Here is a 25,098-nt window from a genome sequence, read left to right as displayed (position 1 = left end):
GAAAACAACCCGGGCCTCCTTTAGATCAACAACCGCGTCACCCAGGCCTGTTGTCAGGCAGACTTCAGGACAGGTCTAATCGTAGATTAGAGTCCTGAAACAATCTTGTATACCTCATATTTGTAACACTTGGCTAAAATCTACCACTAATTTGCCTCAAATCCTGTTCAGCCATCACCCATGTTTGCTCACCTACAATGGTTCCCAGTTCAACAACACCTATATTTCAAAATTCTCTTCAAATCTCTCATTGGCCTCAGCCCTCTCTAACTATGTAACGTCCTTCTGCCGTACAACCCTCCTAAATCTCTGAGCTCCTTTAATCTTGGCCTCTTGCACATCCTCAATTTTCATCACTCTGCCATTGGTGACCATGCCTTCAGCTACCAGGACCCTACGCTTTAGAATTCCAAACTAATCCTCTCCACTTCTCCCCCCATTTCCTCCTTTAACATGCTCCATAAAACCTACCTCTTTGACCATGTTTTGGTCACCTTTCTGAATATCTCATGTGGCTTGCCAAATTTTGTTTGAATATGCTCCTGTGAGCACCTTGGGATATTTTACAATATAATGAAGCTACATAAATGCAAAAGTGAAATATTGCAGATGTTGGACTCTGAAATAAAAGCAGAAAATGCTAGAAATACCCAGGCAGCATCTGTGGCGAGAAACAAGGGATAACATCTCAGACTCCTTCCTACTGAGGTGAAATGTCCAAGCCTCTCCAGCTTTTCGAAAGAAGTCAGACCCCAATACTTGGGATGAATCTTCTCTGCACTTCCGCCAACCTTTGAATTTCTCCTGTCTTTCTCAGCAACCAGGACCAAACATCATACTTAAGGTGGAATCTATCCAAAACAATGTACAATGGCTTGTGGTCAACTATTTTGGTCATGTGTGTCAATTTGCTTTTGGCTTTGATGATTGTTTCTGCGCACTAGCTGAGCATCAAGTCTACTAAAATTTCTACATTTCTCTCAACTTCAAATTTAGCTTTTTTAATATTCATTAAGTAGTTTTGTGATTTATTTTTCCTATATGCAATAATTTACATGTATGGGTATTAAATTTCATCTGTCATTGTTTGGTTTGTTCATATTTTGTTTAGTTGGTTCCATAGTTTCAGGGTTGTATTCTTCAAGTGCATATCCCTCCAAGATTGGTATCATGTTCAAAGTTAAACAATTTGTTCTGAGTTTCAGAATCCAACTAACATTGAGTCTCAGGGCTCCATATTCAGTACTTCCCCCACCCAGACATTACCCCTCAAATCAGTACCCATTGTTTTCTACTCTTAAGACAATATATTAATCATATTTAAACCTTGTTCTTAATCTCCACAGCTTTGAGTTAGTTTTTTAAAAACCTGCATATGGAACTTTATTAAATGCCTTTTGGCTGTATAAGTGCACAACAATGTAAGGTTTATCATAACAAGTATAATACTTCCTCAAAGAAATTGAGGATGATGATCAGCTAAGGGCGTTCCCATTTAATGTTACATTGACTACTGCTTACTAGGTTGATTTTGTACAGATAATACTCAACCTTAGTTGTGATTGGGGATTCCATTATTTTACGTGGAATTGAAGAAAGCCCAATGGGTCTGTATCGGCTGTGTTTGTTTCATCATCGTTTTTGAATATGGTCACAACATAAACCCTTTTACAATGCATTGCTTTTTCTGCAGTGTTCACCAGTGCCCTCATGACAATTGTTCATGCCTTGTAAATCTCCTCTCAGCTGACTCTGGACACTTAGCTAAATGCCATGAAACAAACAAATGCCCAGGTTTACAAGCTTTCAGCTTGTCCAAATCATTTCTATTAAAGTTTTAAATTTTGCCTTGTGCTCATCACTAGTTTCAAACCCACTTACATCTTTTACTGCTCTCACTTATTCCTGGAGAGTCATCTTGCTATTGCATTACACAAATATTTTTACTGCTATGTTTCTGCCTCTGCAGCTAAGCTTATTTTTCTAGATTTCTCTCAGCTTCTCTGATCATACTACTAAGTTTTTATCTGTATTATCTTACATTTATCCAGTGAACCCCTTTCACTTTTCCCCCTGCAGGGTTTGTAGGGGTCAATTTTCTTTGTTTCACAACCCTGGTAAGACTGATAGCCAGCCCACTCTGAAAGTTCATCCTTAAGATCTAATGCTTCCCTTGCCATTAACCCAAGATTGTGCAAGTGAGAAATCTAAAAATGCCTACCTGTCCTCAAAAATAACCTTATTTTGTCTTCCCTTTTAAGTTCCTGCATCTTACTCTCTAATAATTCTTTAAAGCCTACTGATCAACAGTACAAGCTGATCACAGAATGATGGGGAAGTGTCCCCTCATTCATGAGTATATTTGTTTTTCCCAAAATACTATCAAGCAAGATTTAATATTCAAAGCATTTATTTGAGACAATTAAGGGCATTTATTTATAATTCATACTTTTCTCCATCAAAAATAACTCAAATAAGCCTTATGAAAAATCCAAAGCGTAAGATGGGTTATTAATTCTGTGAAGTGAATAGCAATATATATTCCGATACGTCACAAAAGCACTATTAACAAAGCTATTCATACATTAACAACTCATATTGTGGCAACCTCTTTAAAGAATAGGTCTAAAAACAACTGCAACAGGATCTGTTCTACTTGGAAGACCAAAGAACTGCCACAATATATGTTGCAACCATGAAGAACCAGACATCGATCAATAGGTCAACAAAACAAGGGATTCAGCATATTGACATTTCATGCATCTTTTACATCCTTCGCAAAAGCTGCAAGTCCAAAATGCTGTTATCCAAATGCTTAATCCAACATATGATCATTAAACCTGTGTAGAGTAAAATATGTTTTTAAATTGACTCAAAAGCGTAAATGAAGTAAATTCCTCCTTTTTTATAACTATATCAGAAATGTTATCTGTTTTGTTACTGAACAAGGTGCTGTGTGCCATAGTGCTTCTCCCAAAATAAAGCAAAAATTACACAACTTTTACAAAACATTAATGGATGTAAATCACCAAAACTTCATTAACTTCACTATTGCCTAAGAAAATTTTCCATTTTATAAAATCTTTGATGTTCCCTTTAAAAATAGATTTGCCTTCAGTAACATAGTCTCATGTAATAATTTTAAATTTTATTACATGAAAACTGCTCTTTAATTATCAATTTAAATACTGCACTGGCACACACTTGTGAAAATTCAAGTTTAATATTCAGTATTCAACACTAATGAGATTTTAAAAGTTGCTCGTCGGTTGTAAGCGTGTCATGTGAAAATATGCAAAATACAAGTTAAATCTATAAGGTACAACATTCAATATTTCTTGAATAAAAATATTGGGAGTGATTTATTTATTCACAAAAATTCTTCATGGAAAGCACTGCAAACATCTTCTATTACAGCTAAATGTGTGATAGCCAAATAATTACTATCCAAATTTTCTCTCAGCAATATTTTCAAGCACTGTTATTATTCTCATTTCTTTGAATAATGCCCATACTCCATGGCCATTTTCTTCTCATTTTCAATATCTTGCATCCTTATATCAAGATTCTTTTCTTCATATCCTGTCAGAATATCAATCACTGCCTCCTGTCCATTCAATCCAGTTTTGATTTATCAGCAGACGTCTTCCTGGACTCCATAACTCGACCCAAACCATTTTAATACGACAGTGACAAATAACACCCCATATCACATCAACCTGTTCCACTTAGTAAACTAAGAAACAGTAACTATGACATCCCTGGATAAGTATTACATTCTATTCCCCAGACTGATGTATATTAATGAGGATCTGCTATTTGAAACCCTTCTTCCACATCAGCATCTAATATGATCAAATTAGGAAATGGGATGATTTATTAAATTTTGGCATGCTGAAAGATTTCTCTATATTCTCATTTAGGCAGTTCTAGGAAATAACTATTGTTACTGCCCCACACAGATTATTTTTCTATTTATCCTCAATTTCTAAGGATATTTATACTGCATGGCTCAAATATTAAGAATCAGCCTATTTTTAATTGATAGGACTTATTTTTACCACTTCAAATACTAAATGAGATTAATTCAGGTGTTACTTAACATAAACTTCAAATATGGAAGACATTTAAAATTGATTGTTAAATCACACTTTAATTGCATTTCAATAACACAAGTATTTATATTATAGCAATATGTTTCATAAAATGGAATTTGACACACAATAATTGAAATAGATTTAATTACAAAATTAGTGGTTTTGAAAACACTTTTGCAATGTCAGCCCTGAGCCAGTGTGGGCATAGCACCAAAACACATTAGGTCCATTAATCCAAGTATGAGACATTAGAAAAGTTGGTTCAGCAAAATTATACACTGCAAACAGTCACAGGATACAAAAAATAAATGTCAAGTGCATTTCCATAAACACTTGATTGTCACCATCCAAATGACTGCAATACAGGCAATCTGTTTTTGGAAGTAGTACAAAACAGCCAAACGAGAGAACAGTGTCAACAAAATCTTTCAAATCTATGAAAGAAACTTTGTCCTTCAGCACACATAATGGCAGCCTCCTCCAGGAAAATTGCAGTCACAACACCAACATTGTAGCTTTGTGTGCATTTTATGCAAGGTAATAGGACTTGAGATTGCAGGCTCTACCATACATGGTATTACATGTGTATATGTTAATGCCATTATCATGACATCTCACAGGCTGCAAATCTCAGGAGAATACTAAATACATTTCACAAGAGCCATTGCATTAACATTTCCTAAACAAATACAACATAGCCCTCTGATGACTGTTATTGACCAAAGCAAATCCCAACTTGATTCTAACAACTCAACATGCTTTTGCTAGTTAAGTGGAAAAACGCTTTTACTAAAATCTGAATTCTGTTGCTTATTTGAGAAAATACTTAATTTGCAGTGTTCTGGCTCAACATATCCAGCAGACTTGGAAGTATCAAGCCATGCTCCAACAATAGTCACAGATACATAAATTTTATACTTTTCATGACATGAATTTAAAATTCAGCCATCCCATCTCTTTCCAATGTGCAGCCAACACTGTGACCATCTATATGCATAATTTAAAAATGAAATACATTAATATTATTACATTAAAAATGTTAAATTATCTCAATCTGATTCATAAAAATATTACTGGTTTACAGAAAACAGTGCAAGGAATGCTAGCTCACTAAGAGTTAAAAATGGCTTGCAACATTGAACTCAATAAATATTTTACCTTGCAGTGATCTTAAATGGCTTTGTACATGGACAGCATTTTGTAATTTAAGTACAACTGTTCCGCTGATCCAAATGTAGTATACCAATTCCTGAACATTTTATTGTAAGGCTTTACCTTACCAGACTGAATAGCAGAAACATTACTGCTACAAAGTCATAAAATAATTTTCTTGATCAATGACAATTAGTCAGCAATTCATATTTCCTCTAAAATCTTTTCAAAATTTGGTAACATTTTTGTTAAATATAATTTGTCTTTGTTTATTTTTTAATTTACATCTACAATAGCAGATATTCATCTACCAGCAACATACTACCGATGAACAAGTTACACAAGCAGCTTTGTTTTACCTGTATCCTAACTCTGAAGTAGTGTTCAACCATCACCCCCATACTTGCAGACCTACATTGGTTCCCAGTCCAACAAAGCCTCAGTTTTCAAATTCTTGTCCCCATACTCAGATCCCTTAATTATTTTGCCCACTATCTCTGTGACTTCGTCTAGCTTACAAACCTCCAAGAAATCTGTTTCTCCAACTTTGGTCTGTTCTTCATCCCCCACTTCGTTTGCCCCACCATTGACATGTTTTCAAATGTTGCAGCACTAAGCCCCTGAATTCCCTACCAAATCTCTTCACCTCTCCTTTTAATACAGTTTAAAACCTGCCTCTGTGACACTTGTCAAGCTAGGCTTGTATCCGCTGGAGTTTAGAAAAGTAAGAAGCGACTTGATTGAAACATATAAGATCCTGAAGGGTCTAGATAGGGTGAACGTGAGGAGGATGCTTTCTCTTCTGGGAGAATCTAGAGCCATGGGTCACTGCTTAAAAATAAAGGGGTCGCCCACTTGAGACAGGGATGAGGAGAATTCTTTTCTCTCAGAGGGTCACAAGTCTTTGGAACACACTTCCTCAAAAGGCAGTGGAACAGAGTCTTTGAATATTTTTAAGGCAGAGGTAGATAGACTCTTGATAAGCAAGGGAGTGAAAGGTTAAAGGGGGTAGCCCAGAATGTGCAGTTGTGGTTACAATCAGGTCAGCCATGATCATATTAAATGGCGGAGTAGGCTTGAGAGGCCAAGTGGCCTACCCCTGCTCCTAGTTCATATGTGTGTATCAAGTTGTCAATGGAAACTAAGCCTTCAGGAAAAAGTGTCTTGCAGAGGCAAGAAGTAACCAAGAGAGATAGCAACCATATGAATAAATATTACACTTTCTGGGCATATGTCAATAGCCAGTTATACAGATTCACCAGAAGGACCAATTGCCCATTGTTCTGTTTTTATCATTGGAGAATGAAATCAATTGATTTTTGATCCCTCAGGGAATCAAGGGATATGGAGGGCAGGCAGCAAAGTTGAGTTGAGGTAGGTCAGCCATGATCATATTAAATGGCAGAGCAGGCTTGAAAAGCCAAATGGTCTATTCCTGCTCCTATTTCTTATATTCTTACCATGGCAAGATCATCCCTCTTGTTTGCAATTTCCATACCACAAGCCTCCACGTTTTCCAGATCTTCCATCATTTGCTCCACTTGCAAAATGGTCCCAATGATAAGTACATTTCACTCTGATTTCCAGAGTGACTGTTCCTTCTAGGATACTCTGCCTCTTCTTGACCACCCTTGACAGAGAGATCCTTGCTCTGGCACTTCACTATGCAACTTTAAAAAGTGCAACACCTGTTCATTCATTTCACTCTCATCCATTGTTCAGGGCTCCAAACATTCCCTTCACTGGCATAAGGTAAGTTGTGTCTAATTTTTCCAATCCTGCTTACTTCATAAGCTACTTACAATGTTGCCTTCTCTGTACTGGAAAGTAAAATGCAGATTATGATCCCTGCACACATGATACCAAACTCCACCACTTCAATTCTCCCTTCCATTTCCAATTTGACCTTCCTGCCAGAGGATTTCCACATTGTTCCAGTCAAACTCAATAAAAAAAAACACTTGAGAGCAATAAATCATCTTTCTCCTGGGAACTCTGGTCTGAACAGTAATATAGCAAAATCCTCCCTGTTTTCTTGCCTATTTCTGCCATCCACCTTCCACTTCAATCCCCTTCATTCTTGAGGAGTTTTCTCATACTTTTTCATCATCTTACTTAACAGTTTTCATGCCCGATGGTTCTTTTAGTGTCTTTCCGCTGCCTCACTCAGATGATCTTCATCATTCACCAGCTTTTACTTGGTTATAGCTTTTCGTGTAAACTTGTCTATAAGGCCATTAAATCCGATAAATCTTATCCTTTGCCAGTTGTTCCCTTCAACTTATTCTATCCCAGAATGAAGATTGCTCATTTAACAGTTTCAGATTGGATGAGGAGTCTTTATCCAAAGAGTCCCTGTTTTCAAATGCTGAAGCATCTACTCCATATTTTCACAACTTTGAGTTCTTAATTTCAGATTTTCAGCAATTACAGTTTATTTTTAAACTCTTAAACCTATGTGAAATAAATTTGGACAATCTCAGTCCAGTCTCAAGTGAGGCTCAGTGAGAAAACCAGTGCGGCATTAATTGGCACTATATTAACAATCTGACTCAAAAGAGGATCGTGCAATGATATTCCTCACACTAAAAACTTTGAAGAAAGAAATCAGAATATAAATGTATCATTATGTACACCACGGAGCCACAAAGACCAGGAAGATCCAAAGTTTCATCTCTAGCCAGTGCCAATATCTACAATCTCGCATAGAACAGCAATTGAGGGCATCATGATTGATTTCAGTGTCCTCTGGGGAAGAGGAAGGTGTAAAACAACAACCAATTTTTACCAGGGACTCCTACTGCAAGTGGGCTCGTGTGGACATTATGTGAGGGCAGTTTAGCACTTGTAAAAATAACAGTTGGTTAATTGGGCTCTATCATTGAAGGTATACTAAACCTCAATACAGCTGTTCAAATTCCTAAATTAACAGAGTGCATCTGAATCCCAACTGTAGTTTGTTTTTAATCTTAGTTCTTCAGATTTTAGTTTCAGTGCTACCCCATAAATCCAAAACCAAGATCATCCTTTTGTCATGCTCAAGACAGGTGTTCTGTTGTCCTTTAAGACCAAGATACTCCTTGAATTATTGCCTCTGTGCTTGTACCCTCAGGCTCTATGTTCACTCAGGTGTTCATATCAGCTGCCATTCATGATTCCCTTCCAACTTCTTCTTCTCCAGCACCATATCCTGTTGGACATTTCTTCACTTAGAACTACTTATCTATTATCCTGCCACAGCTTAAGTCCCTGTTAAATGCCTTCCATGATAGTTTTTGCCACAACCATGATGGAATCTGTCTTTGCTTACAGAATAGCAATCCCAATTGTCTACCCCTTTATTCTTGGCATTCATTGCACCCAGCTCATTCCTTGGTGAAAAACAAGTTAGCTTCCTTTCTCTAATCTCTTCCAGTGTCCTCTTGACCCTGTCATTGGGCTGTCTACAACTGTCCCCCAAAACATTTCTCACTGGTAAACAATTCCCAACATAATCATTAAGAGTCACAGAGGCCACTCCTATCAATCAATGCCATCAATCAATTATCCCACCCGAACTGCTGCAGCACGAATAAAGCTATCATTGCCAAGTTTCACTTTTGCTTTTGTCTCCACACTTTTGTTATCTTCCCATCTTTTGAGCACCTTATACTCTTTCATTCTTCATGTCCCTTATGCCCATGCTAACTTAACTATCAAGATTCTCTCTGAGCCACTACACTGAAGATTCCTCATTCTTTGGGATTTCAAACTAATTTAATCTCCTCTAGCCCCATCTCCTCCAACCTTTCTAGCCTTGTGTGCTCATGCATTTGCACATTTCGCATAAACTCTCTCACCCAACCCGTGACTATGTTGTCCCATACAGTCTCTGCACCTCCAAGATTTCAGTCACCGATAATTATATCTTTGACTACAAATTTGCCTCCTTTACCATGCGCATCCTTCTGCCTACTTCCATCACTATTATCCTCACTTGGAAAAAAACTCCCCCTTAATTCCGTCATAAATTTATTCTCAAATTTCTAACTCCATCCTTTCTGGCATTCACCATTCTGCCCTTATTGGCATATTCAATTGTGTTTATGATGCCCTTACTGCTAAAAATCACTTACCTTGCTTTCAGTCACCTCCCCTAACCAAAGCACCCTTTAATTTTTTTGTAATGAGCAGCTGATTTGTGTAAATCCACTGCACTGCAGCTGCACATATGAAGAACTTGAAAAGGCTGACTTGTGCGCAGCCTGTTTCTAGTTGCCGCACAGTTGTGAGGCTGTTATAAAACTATGTTTTATATCAAAAATAACTTTGTTTATCTAGTGGGTTGCAGCCACAGACCAAGATTTAAAAGGTCTGAACAACGTTTTAAATGACTTAAATAGCATTTCCTAAGATGGCCGAATATTTACGTAACTACAGCTGACAATTTACAAAGCTATCAGAATGGAGATGGGCTGACTGGGGCAAGAACACCAAAGACAATAGCTTAAAGGAGTCGATGATTTCTGTCTCTTCTGGAGTCAGCAGCTACTTGGTTTATATTAAAGACACCGCCTGCGGTGTTTGACTGGTCAGAATACAGGCAGGGCATGTTTGCAGAATGGCAACAGAGAGAGAGAGAAAGGGGCCACAAATCTTTGTCTTGCTGTTACCCACATATGATCACTCTGCACTTACTCTACAAATTAGTGTCCTTTTATACAAAGGACAAACTTGCTGTCACATGACCTTCCTTCACAAATTAATCAGTTACCAAACATGATAAGAGCCTGCTCATTTCCGGTCCATTGTTTAAAGTGATTAGATTAAGGAGGCTGGTGTGGCCCTCTTCAGCCTTGAGTTTAACGGTTTGGTCCTCATCTACCTGCATAACTATAATATGCCTGAATGTCTTTGGAGTAGTTCAGGAGATGGCAGCTCACACATCAACATATTAAATCATCCTGCGCAGAATTCAGAAAGATCACCAAACCCAGCCTGAAACCATTCAAGTCATCAAACCCAAGGAACTGTATATGGCTGACTCTCTTTTAAGACTCTTAAACCATTTACCTACCCTCCGTCATTGTACCTTACGTGTGTGCGTGTATACTTCTGCATGTGTGATAGAATTGCAGCGAATTTTATTACTTTTATATATCGACTATTATGTACAATAAATTCGATTTCCTTTTCTTTTAAAACTTACAAGAACACCTGTGTGTACTGTTTACAGTCACAGCACTTTAACAGTTAAACACTCATTGAATTGGTAAGCAAATTCTCTTTTAAAACACAGTCAACCAAGAGGTGGAAAGAGAGGGGTGACATTCTACTACTTCTCATCTGGCTGTGACAAGGCTTAGAGGGAACAATGTCCCGAGCTATTCACCTACCACTGCTGGTGCCTGCATAGCAGGGCATCTTATAAAAATACAGGTAACTGTTTAATCACATCCTACTGAAGAGCTGGCACATACAGAAAAAATAAATAAGAAGCTTTAAAACTGAAGAAAAGGTTAACTTAACATTGTAGCAAATTATAAATTACTCATACCTTCTGTTCCTGCTTCTTGATCTAGATCGTCGTGATCTGTAGGATTTCCCTCGATCCCGCGATCTGCTATGACTGCTTCGCTTCTTTCGGACCTCATATGACGAGCTACTGCTAGACCGACGTCTGCGTCTGAAATATTGATAAAATACTAATTTATATTAAAATCTGTAATGATGCAGTCTCTTTAAAACCTTGTCTTAATTTAGATTTTAAAATGGTGATAGGGTTAGAAAGCATTGCAATACGAATACCTGTATCACGTTAGTCATGTGTAAATCCCCGTGACAACGGATGGGAATCCGTTTTGTCAGATTTTGGCTAGGATATCATATAAGCTGTTTAACTGCAACAGAATATTCTCATGAAGGAAGAAAGTATTGCATATACTAGCCAGAAATTCACAGGAAAACATTAACAGTTTTGTTCCTTAGCTGGTACATAACCAACAAGTCGAAAAAATGCACATAAACAATGCACATAATACAATGTTCAACTTCAACTACAACACTATCAGATCAAAGTGTCAGCAAAGCAAATATATTTGAATCTTAATCATTGATAATGCCATAGTTGTGCATATCCTAATAGTTAGTTGGTCATTTGCCCAGCCTATCAAATCAGCACAATTTGCAGGTCTGCATTCTTTTCCAGCCATGATGTACATTATCAGTATTTTATGTGCACATTGTATGACTTTCATTATTTTTCTAAGTATTTTTTTTGTCGTTATATTCAAAATTTAACAACCTGCTTTTCAACTGTTTCTATATTATAGGTCATTTCAAATGCCATGCTGCTGAAAATGTTTACATACTCTATTATTTTACAGTATTTCTACTTACTTACAACTGCTCTAAACTTTTGCACATGACACTTCTTTGAAGATCCCAATTCTTTCCAATAGATCCCCATTCATATTTTTAATCTGATAGTGTCGTTTTATTGTCAATTTTCAACTATTATCATTTTTGAACACCAAGCGTTCATGTACATCTACACTTTATCATCATTTTCTTCTCATTCCAGTCAGATTCAAGTGTTTGTAGCCACCATTAAACGAGCAATGTTATCACAATCTCCTCAAAATTGCACTAGCAGTCACTCCAAAAAGTGACGACTTCATTTTATAGAGTTTTATTGCAAAATGGTTCATCTTGAATGTTTCTCTGAGGAAAACACCACCATATTGGAACAAAAGCTCTCTTATTGGCACTGACACTTAAGTCGTATTGTGGTTGACAAATGAAATGTGACGCTAAGAGCTATCTACTGTGTTACTCTTCAATTAAATCCCTTCATTTACCCATAGAATCTTTTTTGAATAAAAATAAAATATTTCTGTAAGTACATCTTTGAAAACATGAATATGCAACTGCGCAGTATTCACCATCAGCTATAATTCTCAAATACCATTCAGCATCAACAGTTTACTAAATTATTTTGATGAGCACAAAAGTAAATAAATCAAAATATCCCAGAAATTTAGGTCACCATGGTGCCAACTTTGTTGCTCAAGTTGTTTTCTGCGGCTTTTAAACTACAAACATACATTACAATCTGCCAGTGACTTCATAACCTTTCCCAGATCACCAGTTGCATTCAAATGACCAATAATATGTCACTTAGTCAATTTCACTTCAAACTGCAATTCTTTACATGCTGAGCTGCTGGGAATCTGATGATGTCAATTTCAATTCCACCAGAAATTGCGATTTGTACCAGGTCTAAACTGCTGTTTAAACTAAAATATATATGTAACAGTGAACTAGCAGTGAACTTTATGAGATAAAGAAACAAAATACCATGCTGATACAAGATGCTTTATCAAGTGAAGTATAAGTTAATGTGTCAGCCTGACTTTCCCAAGTTCATGCACAACCAAAAGCTGGAAGTTGCATTTTTTTTGTACTTGGATTTTTTTCAAATTCAACCAGAGGAGGAAAATTACCTCTGGGAGGGATGAAATATAAAATAAGTTTCAACAGTGTGAAATCTACTCCAATTCTCAATTCCTTATAACAATGACTGTGTTGCAGAGAAAGCAAAGTAACAAGCATAAGTTAAGTTTCTAACTAATGAGAGTTTTCAATGCTCTTATATGAACTAAACTAGATCCACCCCGCAATCAATAGCTTTCATTCCCTATCTCAATTGTAAGAAAATCGCTTTAGATCCAAAATCCACAATAACCGGTTACCCAACTCGTTGTAAGAAGCCTAGTCACTTCCTGTGCATCTGGCAATAACCATTCTTGTTTTCAAACATTTAATCTGTCTTTTAAGTCAAACAAGGAACAATATTTGGTGATGACACATGAAAAGAAGAAATCTGGCAAAATAAAAAATGAGAGGTAAACTGAAAACCGCTTTGAAAAAAATGGGTGGCAACAGATGAAATGGTTTATTCAAAAGTGTAAATCCATAAACTGAATGAAAACCAAGATAAGGTGCTTTCAAGAAATCCCTCATTCCATTCTGATCATATAGCATTGTTAATTTCAGATACTTGTCAATCTTCTAGGCTAGTGGTTCCCTGTTACACTGGTTGATTTTGTAAGTAACAGATATTTTACAAAAACCCACCTTCTGTCCTTGGATCGCGAATGGGAGCGGTGAGTACGAGAGTGTGACCTTGTCCTTCTACTAGATTTTTTCCTGGTGAATGTCCTGCTATCTGAAGAACTGCTGGAAGTTGATTTCCTCCGGTGTTTCTTTTTACGACGACTTCTGGAGTCATCTTCACTGTCTGAGGAGTGACGCCCCATTTTCTAACTTCTTTCAGGATTGCTTAAGAAATAAAGATAAATAATCATCATATGGGAAAGAGCATTTATTGAAGGGTTTAGCATTTGGAGTGGAGATACTTTAATTTTCCAAGTCAATTTTAAGGGATCAATTCCAATGGATCAGATCTAATTCATCGATGGTGGTGGACAATTAAATTACAAACCAGAGGAGATTCCAATATGAAAAATTGCCAAGATATGTCCTGTCCACAAAAGAACAGGATAAATTCAATCTGGCTAATTATTACTCCATGAGTCTACTTACTCTCAATCATCAGCAAAGTGAGGGTAGGTGTCACTGACAGTGCTATCAAGCGCCACTTACTGAGCAATCACTTGCTTGCTGACATTCAATTTGGGTTCTGCCAGGACCACTCGGCTCCAGATCTCATTAGAACCCTGGTCCAAACATGGACAAAACAACTGAATACCAGAGGTACGGTGAAAGTAACTACCCTTGATATTGAGGTAGCATTTGTGAATGTGGCATCATAGAATCTCAACAAAATTTAAGTCAATGGAAATCAGAGGGGAAACTCTCCAATGGTTGGCGGCATAGCCCTGGCACAATGCTGCAGTAGTTCCTCAGGGTAGCGACCTAGAGACAAACATCTTCAGCTGCTTCATCAATGACCTTCCCTCCAACATAAAGCCAGCTGCGGTGCTGTTCACTGATGATTCAGACACTGAAGCAGTACTTGCCCACATACAGCAAGGCCTGGACAACATGCAGGCTTGGGTTGATAAATGGTAAGTAACATTCACACCATACAAGTGCCAGGCAATGACCATTTCCAACAAGAAAGAATCCAACCATCTCGCTCTGACATTCAACAGCATTGCCATCGGTGAATCCTCCCACCATTAACATTCTGGGGGTTACCATTCACCAGAAACTCAACTGGACCTGTCATAAACAGGAAGGAGCAAGAGCAAAGTGGGGTATATAAGAGTGGTGCCAGGGATCAGCTTGTAGGTTCAGAGTCCCCTGTTCAGAAAGAAAAATTCAGGTGCGACATCACAGGAAGCAGGTAGGTGATTAGCTGGCGAGTATTTTCTCTTTTTCTCTTATCTAAGCTGGGGAATTTCAATCAGGGTAAGTAGAACATAAATTGAAATAATAAGAACATAAGCACAGTCAGAACTAGAGGCATTAATTCAATTCAATTAGTTAAATATTTAATTAATTTAAACACTATAAAGATGGCAAGGCAGATGATGTGCTGCAGTATTTGGGAACTCATGAATGCCAGTGTGATCCTTGGCAAACACATCTGCAGTAAGTGTCTGCAACTCAAGGAACTTCGGCTCAGAGTTAATGAGATGGGAGTCCAAGCTTCCGACACTGATGCATCGGGAAGGGGGAAAGTTACCTGGATACTTTGTTCCAGGAGGCAGTCACGCCCCTTACGCTAAGTTCTTCTGATTTAATCCATGGTTAGGGACAGGAGGGTGTGGCTGCGAGTGAGACAACTATGGGGATTGATAAGGTAGAAGTGGATGAGCCTCAGCCCTTGCAATTGTCCAACAGGTTCGAGGTCCTTGCGGCTTGTATGGATAAAAGCAGGGGCTGCAGAATGAATGAGCAAACTGACTGTGGCACCATGGTACAAGAAGCCAATCAAGTGGTGGTGGTGGGGTGGGGGTTTAATCAGAATGCAATGGTAGTTGGGGATAGATAAAGTTCCCTGTAGCAGAGAACGAGAGTCCAGAGACTGTGTTGCCTGCCCGGTGCCAGGGTTCAGGAAATCTGCTCTGGGCTAGAGAGGAACTTACAGTGAGAGGGGGAAAATCCAGTTGTCCTGGTCCCTGTAGGTATCAATGACATAGATAAAGCTAGGAAAGAGGTTCTGCTTACGGAGCATGCGCAGCTAGGGTCTAAATTAAAAAGCAGAACCTCAAAGGTAATTATTTCTGGATTATTACCTGAGCTACAAACGAATTGGTGAAGGGTAAGTAAGATTAGATAGTTGAAAGTGCGGCTCAACGATTGGCAAGGGACAAATGAGTTTCAATTCATGGGGCACTGGCACCAGTATTGGGGAACGTGGGAGCTGCACGTTGGGATGGTCGTCACCTGGACTGTTATGGCACCAGTGTTTTAGCAAGTCGTATAACTAGGGTGGTAGAGAGAGAGCCTTAGACTAAATAGTAGAGGAGAGGGATCAAGTGAGGGAAGATATGATAAATTAAAGGGAGAAGACAAGACACAGAGCAAGGTAGCAATAAGGGCAATGATAATCAGAGTGTGGCAAGAAGAGACAGAACGTACAAACTTAAGAGTGCACCAGCAGATAAGGCTGGGGGTTGCAAAACTAATAAAAAGACAAAACTAATGGCTCTGTACCTGAATGTGCATTGTATTCATAACAAACAGATGAATCATCAGTTCAAATACAAATAAATATGTATGATCTGTTAGCCATTACAAATATTCAAGGTTATGTGACATTTCAGAAGGACAGGAATCTAGGAAAAGGTGGTGGTGTAGCTCTGTTGATCAAGGATGACATTAGTTTAATAGTGAGAGATGACCTTAGTTCTAAAGTTCAAGATGTAGAATCAGTTTGGGTCAAGATAAGAAATGACAAAGCTAAGAAGTCACTTTTTGGAGTAGTTAAAGTTCCCCCAATGGTAACTAACATAGGATAGGGTATACAGGAAGAAATAACAGGAGGCTTGTGAGAAAGATATAGTGATAATCATGGGTGATTTTAATCAGCATATAGACTGGATGAATCAGATTGGCAAAGGTAGTCTGGATAATTAGTTTCTTGGAGCAGCACATTCGAGAGCCAACCAGAGGGATGGATATTCTGACTTGGTAATGTACAATGAGACAGATCAATTAATAATCTCATAGTAAAGACATCCCTAGGTAACAGTGATCATAATATAATTCAATTTCACATTCAGTTTGAGGGAGAGAGGAGTGGGTCTAAGATTAGTGCTTTAAACTTAAATAAGGGCAATTATGAGGGCATGAACACAGAGCTGGCTAAATTGAACTGAGAAATTAGGTTAAGGTGATGCAGTGACAGACATTTAAGGATATATTTCATGACACTCAACAAAGATACATTGCAGTGAGAAAGAAAGACTCTAGGAGCAGGACTCACCATCTGTGGCTAAGTTAACAACAACATTAAATTGGAAGAAAAAACATGCAATTCCATGAAGAGTAGTGGCAGGACAGAAAGAATGACTAAAAAAGTAACAAGGAAGGAGAAATTAAAGTATGAGAGAAAGCTAGCTAGAAATATAAAAACAGATAGTAAGAGTTTTACAGGTATTTAAAAAGAAAAAGAGTCTCTAAGGTGAGCATTGGTCCTCTAGAGAGAGAAACTGGGGAAATAATCATGGGCAATAGGGAAATCCCGGATGCATTGAAGAGATATTCTATGCCTGTCTTCACTGTAGAAGACACAAATAACATCCCACAAAATTACCATAAATCAAGAGGTGAAAGGGAGGAACTTAAAACAATTACAATAATCAGGGAAAGGGTATTTGGAAAAATTATTGGAACTAAAGCCTGACAAGTCCTCAGGTCCTGATGGATTTCATCCTAGGGTCTGAAAAGAAGTGGCTGCTACGATAGTAGATGCATTGGTTCTACTTATCCAAAATTTCCCTAGATTCTGTAAAGGTCCCAGAGATTGGAAATTTTAGGCGAATGCAACTCCCCTATTCAAAAGAGGGAAACAGAAAGCAAGAGACTATAGGCCAGTTAGCCGAATATCTGTCATAGGGAAAATGCTGGAATCTATCATTAAGGAGGCTATAGCAAGGCACTTAGAACATCATAATGCAATCAGGCACATCAACATGGTTTTTTGAAAAGGAAATCGTGATTCACTAATTTATTAGTGTTCTTTGAGGATGTAACAAGCACCTTGGATAATGGGAAACCTGTAGGTGTGATGTATTTGTATTTCCAAAAGGCATTTGAAGAAGGTGCTATATCAAAGATTACGACACAAAATAAGAGCTCATGGTGTCAGGGTTCACATGTTAGCATGGATAGAGGATTGTTTAGCAAATAGGAAGCAGAGAATAGGGATAAGTATGTCATTTTCGGATTGGCAAGATGTAACAAGTGGGGCGCCACAGGGATCAATGCTGGAGCATCAACTATTTACAATCTATGTAAATGACTTGAATGATGGGACCAAATGTATGGTTGCTAAATTTGCCAATGACAGCAAGATAAGTAGGAGAGTAAGCTGTCAAGAGGATATCATGAGTCTGCAAAGGGGCATAGCTAGGTAAGTGAGTGGGCAAAAATTTGGCAGATGGAGCATATCGTGGGGAAATGTGTTGTCCACTTTGGCAGGAAGAATAGAAAAGTAGAATACTATTTAAATGGAGAGAGATTGCAGAACTCTGCAGCACAGAGGGATCTGGGTATCCTGGTATTTGAATCACAAGAAGTTAGTATCCAGGTACAGCATGTGATCAGGAAGGCAAATGGAATGCTGTTTACTAAAAGGGGAATGGAATATAAAAGTAAGGAAGTTTTGCTACAGCTGTACAAGGCGTTGGTGAGAGCACATCTGCAGTCCTGTGTAGAGTTTTGATCTCCTTATTTAAGAAAGGATATAACTGCATTAGAAGCAATGCGGAGAAGGTTCACTTGAATGATTCCTAGGGTGAAGGGGTTGTCTTACTAGGAAAGGTTGGGCCTGTATCCATTGGAGATTAGAAGAATGAGAGGTGAGGGGACTTGAAAGGGGTGCATGCTGAAAGGATGTTTCTGTCGGTGTGAGAGACTAGAATGAGGGGACAACAGTTTAAAAATAAGATGGAGATAAGGAGAAATTTTTTTCTCTCAGAGGGCTGTTACCTATGCAATTCTCTTCCCCAGAGAGCAGGGTCGCTGAATATTTTTAAGGTTGAGTTGGATAGACTCACTTGTCAGTCAAAAATCTAAGGGGTCAGGGGGAAACAGGAAAGTAGAGGCCACAATCAGATCAGCCATGATCTTATCAAATGGCAGAGCAAGCTCAAGGGGTCGAATAGCCTACTCCTGCTTCCAATTCATATGTTCGTACATATGTATGTTTGTACCCAAATCTTGTGGTTATAAATGCAGGTCAGAGGCAGAGAATTCTGGGCAAGTATCTCACCTCCTAACTCCTCAAAAGCTGTCCACAATCTTTCAGGCACAAGTCAGGAGTATGATGAAATGCTTTCCACTTGCTTGGGTGAGTGCAGCTCCAACAACACCCAAGTAACTAGACACCATCTTGGACAAAGCAGCCCAGTTTCAGCATCTTAAACAATCACTTCCTCCAGCACTGGCACACAGTGGCAGCAGCGTGTCTATGATCTGCAAGATGCATTGCAGCAACTTGCCAAAGTTTTTACAATAGCACCTTCCAAACCCAAGGCCTCTAGCACCTAGAAGAACAATGGCAGCAGAAGCATGTGAACACCACTACCACCTGCAAGTTCCCCTCCAAGTTACACACCATCCTGACTTGGAGCTATACTGCCATACATTCACTGTAGCTGAGTCAAAATCCTAAAATTCCCAACCTAACTGCACTTTGGGTGTACCTATGCCACATGGGCTTCATCTGTTGAAGTGGGCAACTCACCAACACCTTCTCAAGGGCAATTAGGGATGGGCAATAAATGCTGCAATGCTCACATCACGTGAATGAATGAAAAAAGTAGGTACAAAATTACAAAATGTTCAATCCCATCAGTTCTTGTCCGACTATACTTAACTTGTACTTCCAAAGAGTTGAAATCAAACAATTTTGATATCTATTTTTTCTAGCAAATACTAAATTTTTAGTGAAACCATTAAGTACTCATGACCTGCCAACATATTTGCAGCTGCAACATACAACCTTATAAGTTTGGGTCTGCTTTACATTTTCTTCTAAGGTACAGCAGTGCAGGTTGCTCCCATAAATATTCTGCGTATTTTATAAACAAACGGATTCATCTACCTATTCAATTATGGTGACGCAATTCAGGTGTATGACAATTGGACACCCCATCTATGCCTTTAATTGTGTGGTTAAGCTTCAGGATTGGCATTTGGATGTATATGATAGGCAGCAGCATAACCTCACCTTATCAAATCATGAAGGTAAGTCTACAAAAGTTTGCTTTTCTCCACAAGTCTTGCAGATGCTTTGAGAGGGTAAGAAATATGCTCTGTGAAAATTATTTTAAATCCTGTGGACTGGATCTATGTATTTTTTTTCTAAATAATTACATTTTTAACAATGCAATTTTTTACCATTTGGAGAGTTTGGTGGGCATCCTGTGGTCTCTGCTGTATAATACCACAGTAAACAAACAATTGTTAGTGCTGCAGCAGCCAACTGCATTCGAAGCAGGTGGAAAGCTATAAAGTTTCAGTTCATTTGAGAGTCTGTTTATGCAAACTACTTTTATTTTGTGAACATATGTTAGAAAAATTGTGAAAAAGCCCAAATCATAACATTAAGGGTACAGCCATATTGCAACCATTGATCTCAGTTTGGGTCTTTAACAGAAGTAATTTTTCAGCAGCGTCTGTAAAACCTATCAAATCAGTTTCATACCTGTTAGCAATTTTACTAAAATATGAATGATGCACAATATTGAATTATTTTTCTTCACTTTCGCAGCCATCATTCAACAATTATGTACAGTATTATGGTTCCTACCTTGATGTACCACAGATATTAAAAAAGAACATGTATTTTAACTTTCTAACTGCTAAAGTCTGTAATTACAAATTTTATTGTCCTGTGGTAAATTAAACTAAGAAAATAGCCTGCATGGAAATTAAAATAAACTGGAAGTCCTCAGTGAGAACAAACTGAAGCTACAACAACAATGGCTGGGATTTTCCGTGCCCGCTGGCATCAGGTGTGTTTGGTGGCGTGAGCAGACAATATGGCAAGAAAGCCAAAAATCAGTTTCACGACGTCATGAAACCAGTTTGTGATCGTCCGCCCCACCCGCCGATGGTAGGGCACGTTCCCCGCCATCGGACATCTGGAACCTCATAGTAATACATTAGCATATCATTACGGCCAGCTCGCTGGACTCATCCTCTCCCCCCCACCGCTGGATCATCTGCCCATGTCGGCAGGGAAACACGCCAACGTGTTTCACAACAGCATATATAAGGCGTGCACTTGGCTGGCTGCACTTCAAGGTTTGGTTGCCTACCTTGCTTCAGTCAGCACTCGCAGTCATCAGCACCAGGCTTCACAGGCAACACCACATCACTTTTAGGGGGGCTATCAGATCAGCCATACATGAGTGGCTGCAGGGCAAGGTCTTGCTTGGGGAAGGGGGAGAAGTGGCCTCAAGCAAGGGAAGAGGCTGTAGGACAAGTGCTGTTCTGGGGTAAGAGGGTATCCCAAGGTGTTTGTGGGGCACGTGTTGATCAGTGCAAGTGGCTCACGATGGTGATGGCTGAGGAGGCAGTCTCCAGAGGAGATGAGGCCAGATGGACATGTGAGGGTATGTGTGTGAGAATGGATGGTGATGTCCCTTGAACTGGCAATGAGTGAGGTGCCAGTGAATATGTCACGGGTTTTAGTGTGTGAGTTTAGAATGATGAGATGGTTGCCATACCCTGATTGCATGGATGAGATCATTCATCTTCTATCTGCATCGGATAGCCAGCCTCTTCTGTGCAACATTGGCACTAATCACCACTGCCATCGCCTACCAAGCCAGGGTGGTAATGTAGCTGCCCCTGCTCTGGCCAGAGCGGGGGTGGAGGACATTACAGCGGGCCTCCACGGCATTCAAAAGATACTCGAGGGCTGCAGTCTTCTTGCCTTTTGGGGCAATGTCTTCTTTGCTGCAGACCTGGGCTGGAAGCACTGAGCGCCGCTATACTTTAAATGTGGTGCCTGGCATGTTGAAGCAGCGAGGTGAGAGCATGGCAGGCAAATCAGAGCCTGCCTACTGTCAAAACAGCTTGTTTCCCGGGAATGCATAAGTAACGTGGCGGGTTTGGGACAATACGGCATGAAAACCCGCAGAAACATCGTTTTACCCGCCCGCTACCGCAATTAGTTCAAATCATGGACAATTCTGCCCAATGTCCATAATAGTGAGTAAAACAAATCAGACACTGGGATGTGTTAAAAGATCAATATTGAGTCAAAATGGTGACGCAATCTTGTTGTTTTATATCTCATTGGTTCAACCGCACTCAATGAAGTTCTGGTCATCACTGTGTCAAAAATTTATTGCAGCTATTGAAGGGATACAAAATAGAGCAACCAGAATGATTGAGGGAATGGAAGGATTGCATCAAGAAACTTGTTATGCAAATTGGGAACATTCTCACTGGAAAAGGAGGTTAAGAGGAGATATGATGCTGCCTTTAACATTCTAAAAAGACTAGATAATGTAGACTCTGACAATCTATTTTGTCTTGCCCAGAACAGCAGAACCAGAGGAAACCCTTAAAGCAGGGTAAATTCTAAACTAAGGAAACATTATTTCAGTGAATGAGTGCTCAATCTATGGAATAGACTCCCAAGCGAGACAGTGAAAGCTGATAATATTGATTCCTTAAATATAGGTTAGGTGGATTTTTTCCAGAAAATTATATATACTGTATATGATTAATGTGAGATATTATGTGACAACTCTCGTATGCTTGGAAAGAACAGGCGACTATGGACCTATGGTTCCCAAATCTTTCTACCACTGAGATTTTCCCTCCACTTATGTCGGGGTTTATTGCCAACAAACTGATAAGAGATTATCATGATTAACCAACAGCTCCATTATCGTTGAATCATGATGTTATGATCCACAGCTGAGGTTGTCCCTGGACAAGCCTGATCCCAGGGTGGAAAACAGCTTGATAGATCCTAACTTTTATTTGTTTGTTTCACTACTTGGAGAGCGGCCACTGAACAGAGTCACCAGAGTCAGCTGATGAACTTTTAACAAAAGAAATCTATTCAACAAGAAAAGATTAACTATATTACAATACTCCTTCACCCACAACCACACCTTTACTATATACAGATTTGTAAGGATAATACAAGTTACAAAAGCTATCTTATATTTTAATGTTCACAGTAAATACACAGTCTATGTAAACCTATGGCAACCTGTGGTCAGACACACTATACTCTGAAACCAAGTGACAGATGCCACCTCAGCCAGATGCTATGGATCTCTCCTCAACTCCCCCCAGACACTTGTCACACCATGAGCCAACCAGTCTCACTGAACTCCGTCTTTCACACAAGAGTTTCCAATCTCCACTCTCCAAGGACTCGCCTTGGAATCTTTTCCCAAACCGACGCTTTCTCTTGGATGCCTTCTGCAAGGGTTCACTTCCAAGGTTTCGAACTCTCCTTCTGATGTTCCTCTGCCTGGGTCACCACACGCATTCAAGCTTTGTTCTCCACACTCTCTCTCACCGACTCAGCCATCAACAGTACCACTGCTTCACATGCCCACAGCAAAGAGTTAAAGACCTTCAGTTGTCTCTTTGGACCTTTTTGCAAGCTGTTCTCGCTTTAAATCTGCTTTCTGCAGCTTTGGTCTCTTTGAATCTGAAGCTTGGAGCCTCTCAGCCCCTCCCTCTTAACTTCACTCAAAAGGACCTTTCACTTAACAGGACCTTTTCCAGGTTCCTGTCCTTCCTTGGACCAGAAGGTCTGCTTGGAATTTTCCCCTATTTTGTTTCATTTCTTTGGCCTTAGGACTTTTTGGTTCTTTTGGGAAATCTGCAGCTCCCTCTCCCAGTGTCCAGTCTCTCTGGGGTCTTGGCTTCAAACTGAACTTAAAACTGCTGCTTGTTTAGTTTTCCTGTGTGTGTGTCTGTGGGTGGGACCTGCCACTCTGGACCCCTGTTGCTAGGCAATAGCCCAGTTCTTCCACCCTTGTTTGTTTACCTTGGTTGCAGCAGTGGTAAAAAAAACCTCATTAGAAATTCAGGTACCTTTTTTAAAGTGAAACGAAAACTCAATTTGATCTTTCTTAACATATAGGGACAGAATTACAAATCAAATTTAAACTTTAAAGCTAAAACTCATTCCTAACACCCGCAAATGTCAATATAACTTACTTAAACTATCTCTATTTCCTAACAATGATAACTATAGGGACTTCAACCCCTTTTCATCTAGCAATATCTATGTTCCTGAATTTCTTCTAACATGCGAGGTATTTTTCCCAGCTGTAACTTCTGTGAAGCATACAACCATTTATGTGCACTCTAGTATTTTAGCCTAGCACATTTTAAAATTCTTTTTGTGAAAATCCAAGGTTGAATAGAAGTTATGCCTATGTCCATTTAGATTTAACTAAGACAATATCAATATTATCAATTAAATTTAGCCAGATATGGCTTTATGTAGAAAGCTAGCTGCCTTCCTCATTAATGCCAATATTTGAGTTTTGAATTTTGGTAAAGGAATGATGCACAACATTCAAGATACTACATTCATTTCAAATCTAACAGGCAGATCTCTTCAAATATTTTAATAAAAGGATTTGATTTCGTTAGATGACAATTTTTATACCAGTTACCATACAATGTTCTAATAAAATATCTAGTTGGGGAACTTGAAGCTTGCTTTTATAATTTTTCTAATAACCTAATTAGCAATTGAAATGTCTATTGCTTGGTATGTAGTACCTCTTCATGATGTTCAAATATTCCATCCTCCTCAAAAGAACATAACAGAAGCATGACTAGATCATAAGGCCCTTCAAGCCTACTCCATCATTCAATATGATCATGGCTGATCTTCTGCCTCAACTCCACTTTCCCTCTTGCTCCCCATATTCCTTGACTTCCCAGGAGATCAAAAATCTATCTGTCTCAGCCTTGAAAGTATTCAAGGATCTCTTCTCTGTCTCATATCCCTTCCCTTACACTCTGTGGAGTGTCTTGGGATGTTGTCTACGTTAGAGGCTCTATGTAAATCTTCATTTCAACTCCTAAATATCCCAACGTAGCAAACACCTGCTTTCTTCTCCCATTTCTGCAGGGTTCTCAAGAATGCTGCTGCTTGGCCACCATTTTCAACTCTATGAAACAGCTTGCAATGTTTTATAGAAATGTATATTCTATTAGTAATACAGTATGATGGTTTCTCAACATGCACTATGCACTGTTCTGTTTCAATATCATTTTTGAATGCAAAATGAAGAATGAGGTACCATTAATTAGGCACTTAAAAAGAGGGAAGGCATGTGAAAAAAATATCCTGGCAAACTTAAAAATGAAAAAGGTGAACATTTAATTAAAATCATGACTATATAATGACAAACAAATTCTGTTATGTTAACTTTTTTTTAATAAGTATGGAACAATACAGAGCACAGACAAAATAGATATTGCTTAAGTTACAAAACATATGAATCACCAAAGAAAAGGTCAGTCTTATATGGTTTAGAAATCTGTGATCTAAAAATATATTAACGCTGAACTCCCCTTATTCCCATCATCAAAAGTGTTGTAAAGTGCCAGTTTACAAGTGTCATTTCTCACCTCTGAATTGATGATCATGGGTTCATGCTATAGG

At 38.8% G+C, this 25,098-nt stretch overlaps 1 protein-coding gene across 2 annotated transcripts in view; it reads right to left on the bottom strand.

The window, feature by feature from the left end:
• rsrc1 (arginine/serine-rich coiled-coil 1) overlaps nucleotides 1–25,098 on the bottom strand; it is a 450,751-nt gene that overhangs the window by 394,992 nt on the left and 30,661 nt on the right. For both annotated transcript variants that reach the window (XM_078563745.1, XM_078563744.1), the window contains exons 3-4: nucleotides 13,368–13,571; nucleotides 10,786–10,914 (exon numbers count right to left, since the gene is read on the bottom strand). In XM_078563745.1, coding sequence (XP_078419871.1) covers nucleotides 10,786–10,914; nucleotides 13,368–13,549 — 311 coding nt within the window. In that variant the 5' untranslated portion in view covers nucleotides 13,550–13,571. The remainder of the gene's footprint in view (nucleotides 1–10,785; nucleotides 10,915–13,367; nucleotides 13,572–25,098) is intronic.

The sequence above is a fragment of the Cetorhinus maximus genome, chromosome 19 (assembly GCF_964194155.1).
Source record: "Cetorhinus maximus chromosome 19, sCetMax3.hap1.1, whole genome shotgun sequence".
NCBI classification, from domain to species: Eukaryota; Metazoa; Chordata; class Chondrichthyes; order Lamniformes; family Cetorhinidae; genus Cetorhinus; species Cetorhinus maximus.
Note: the sequence above shows the minus strand (reverse complement) of the source record. Positions and strands in the feature narration are given on the sequence as shown.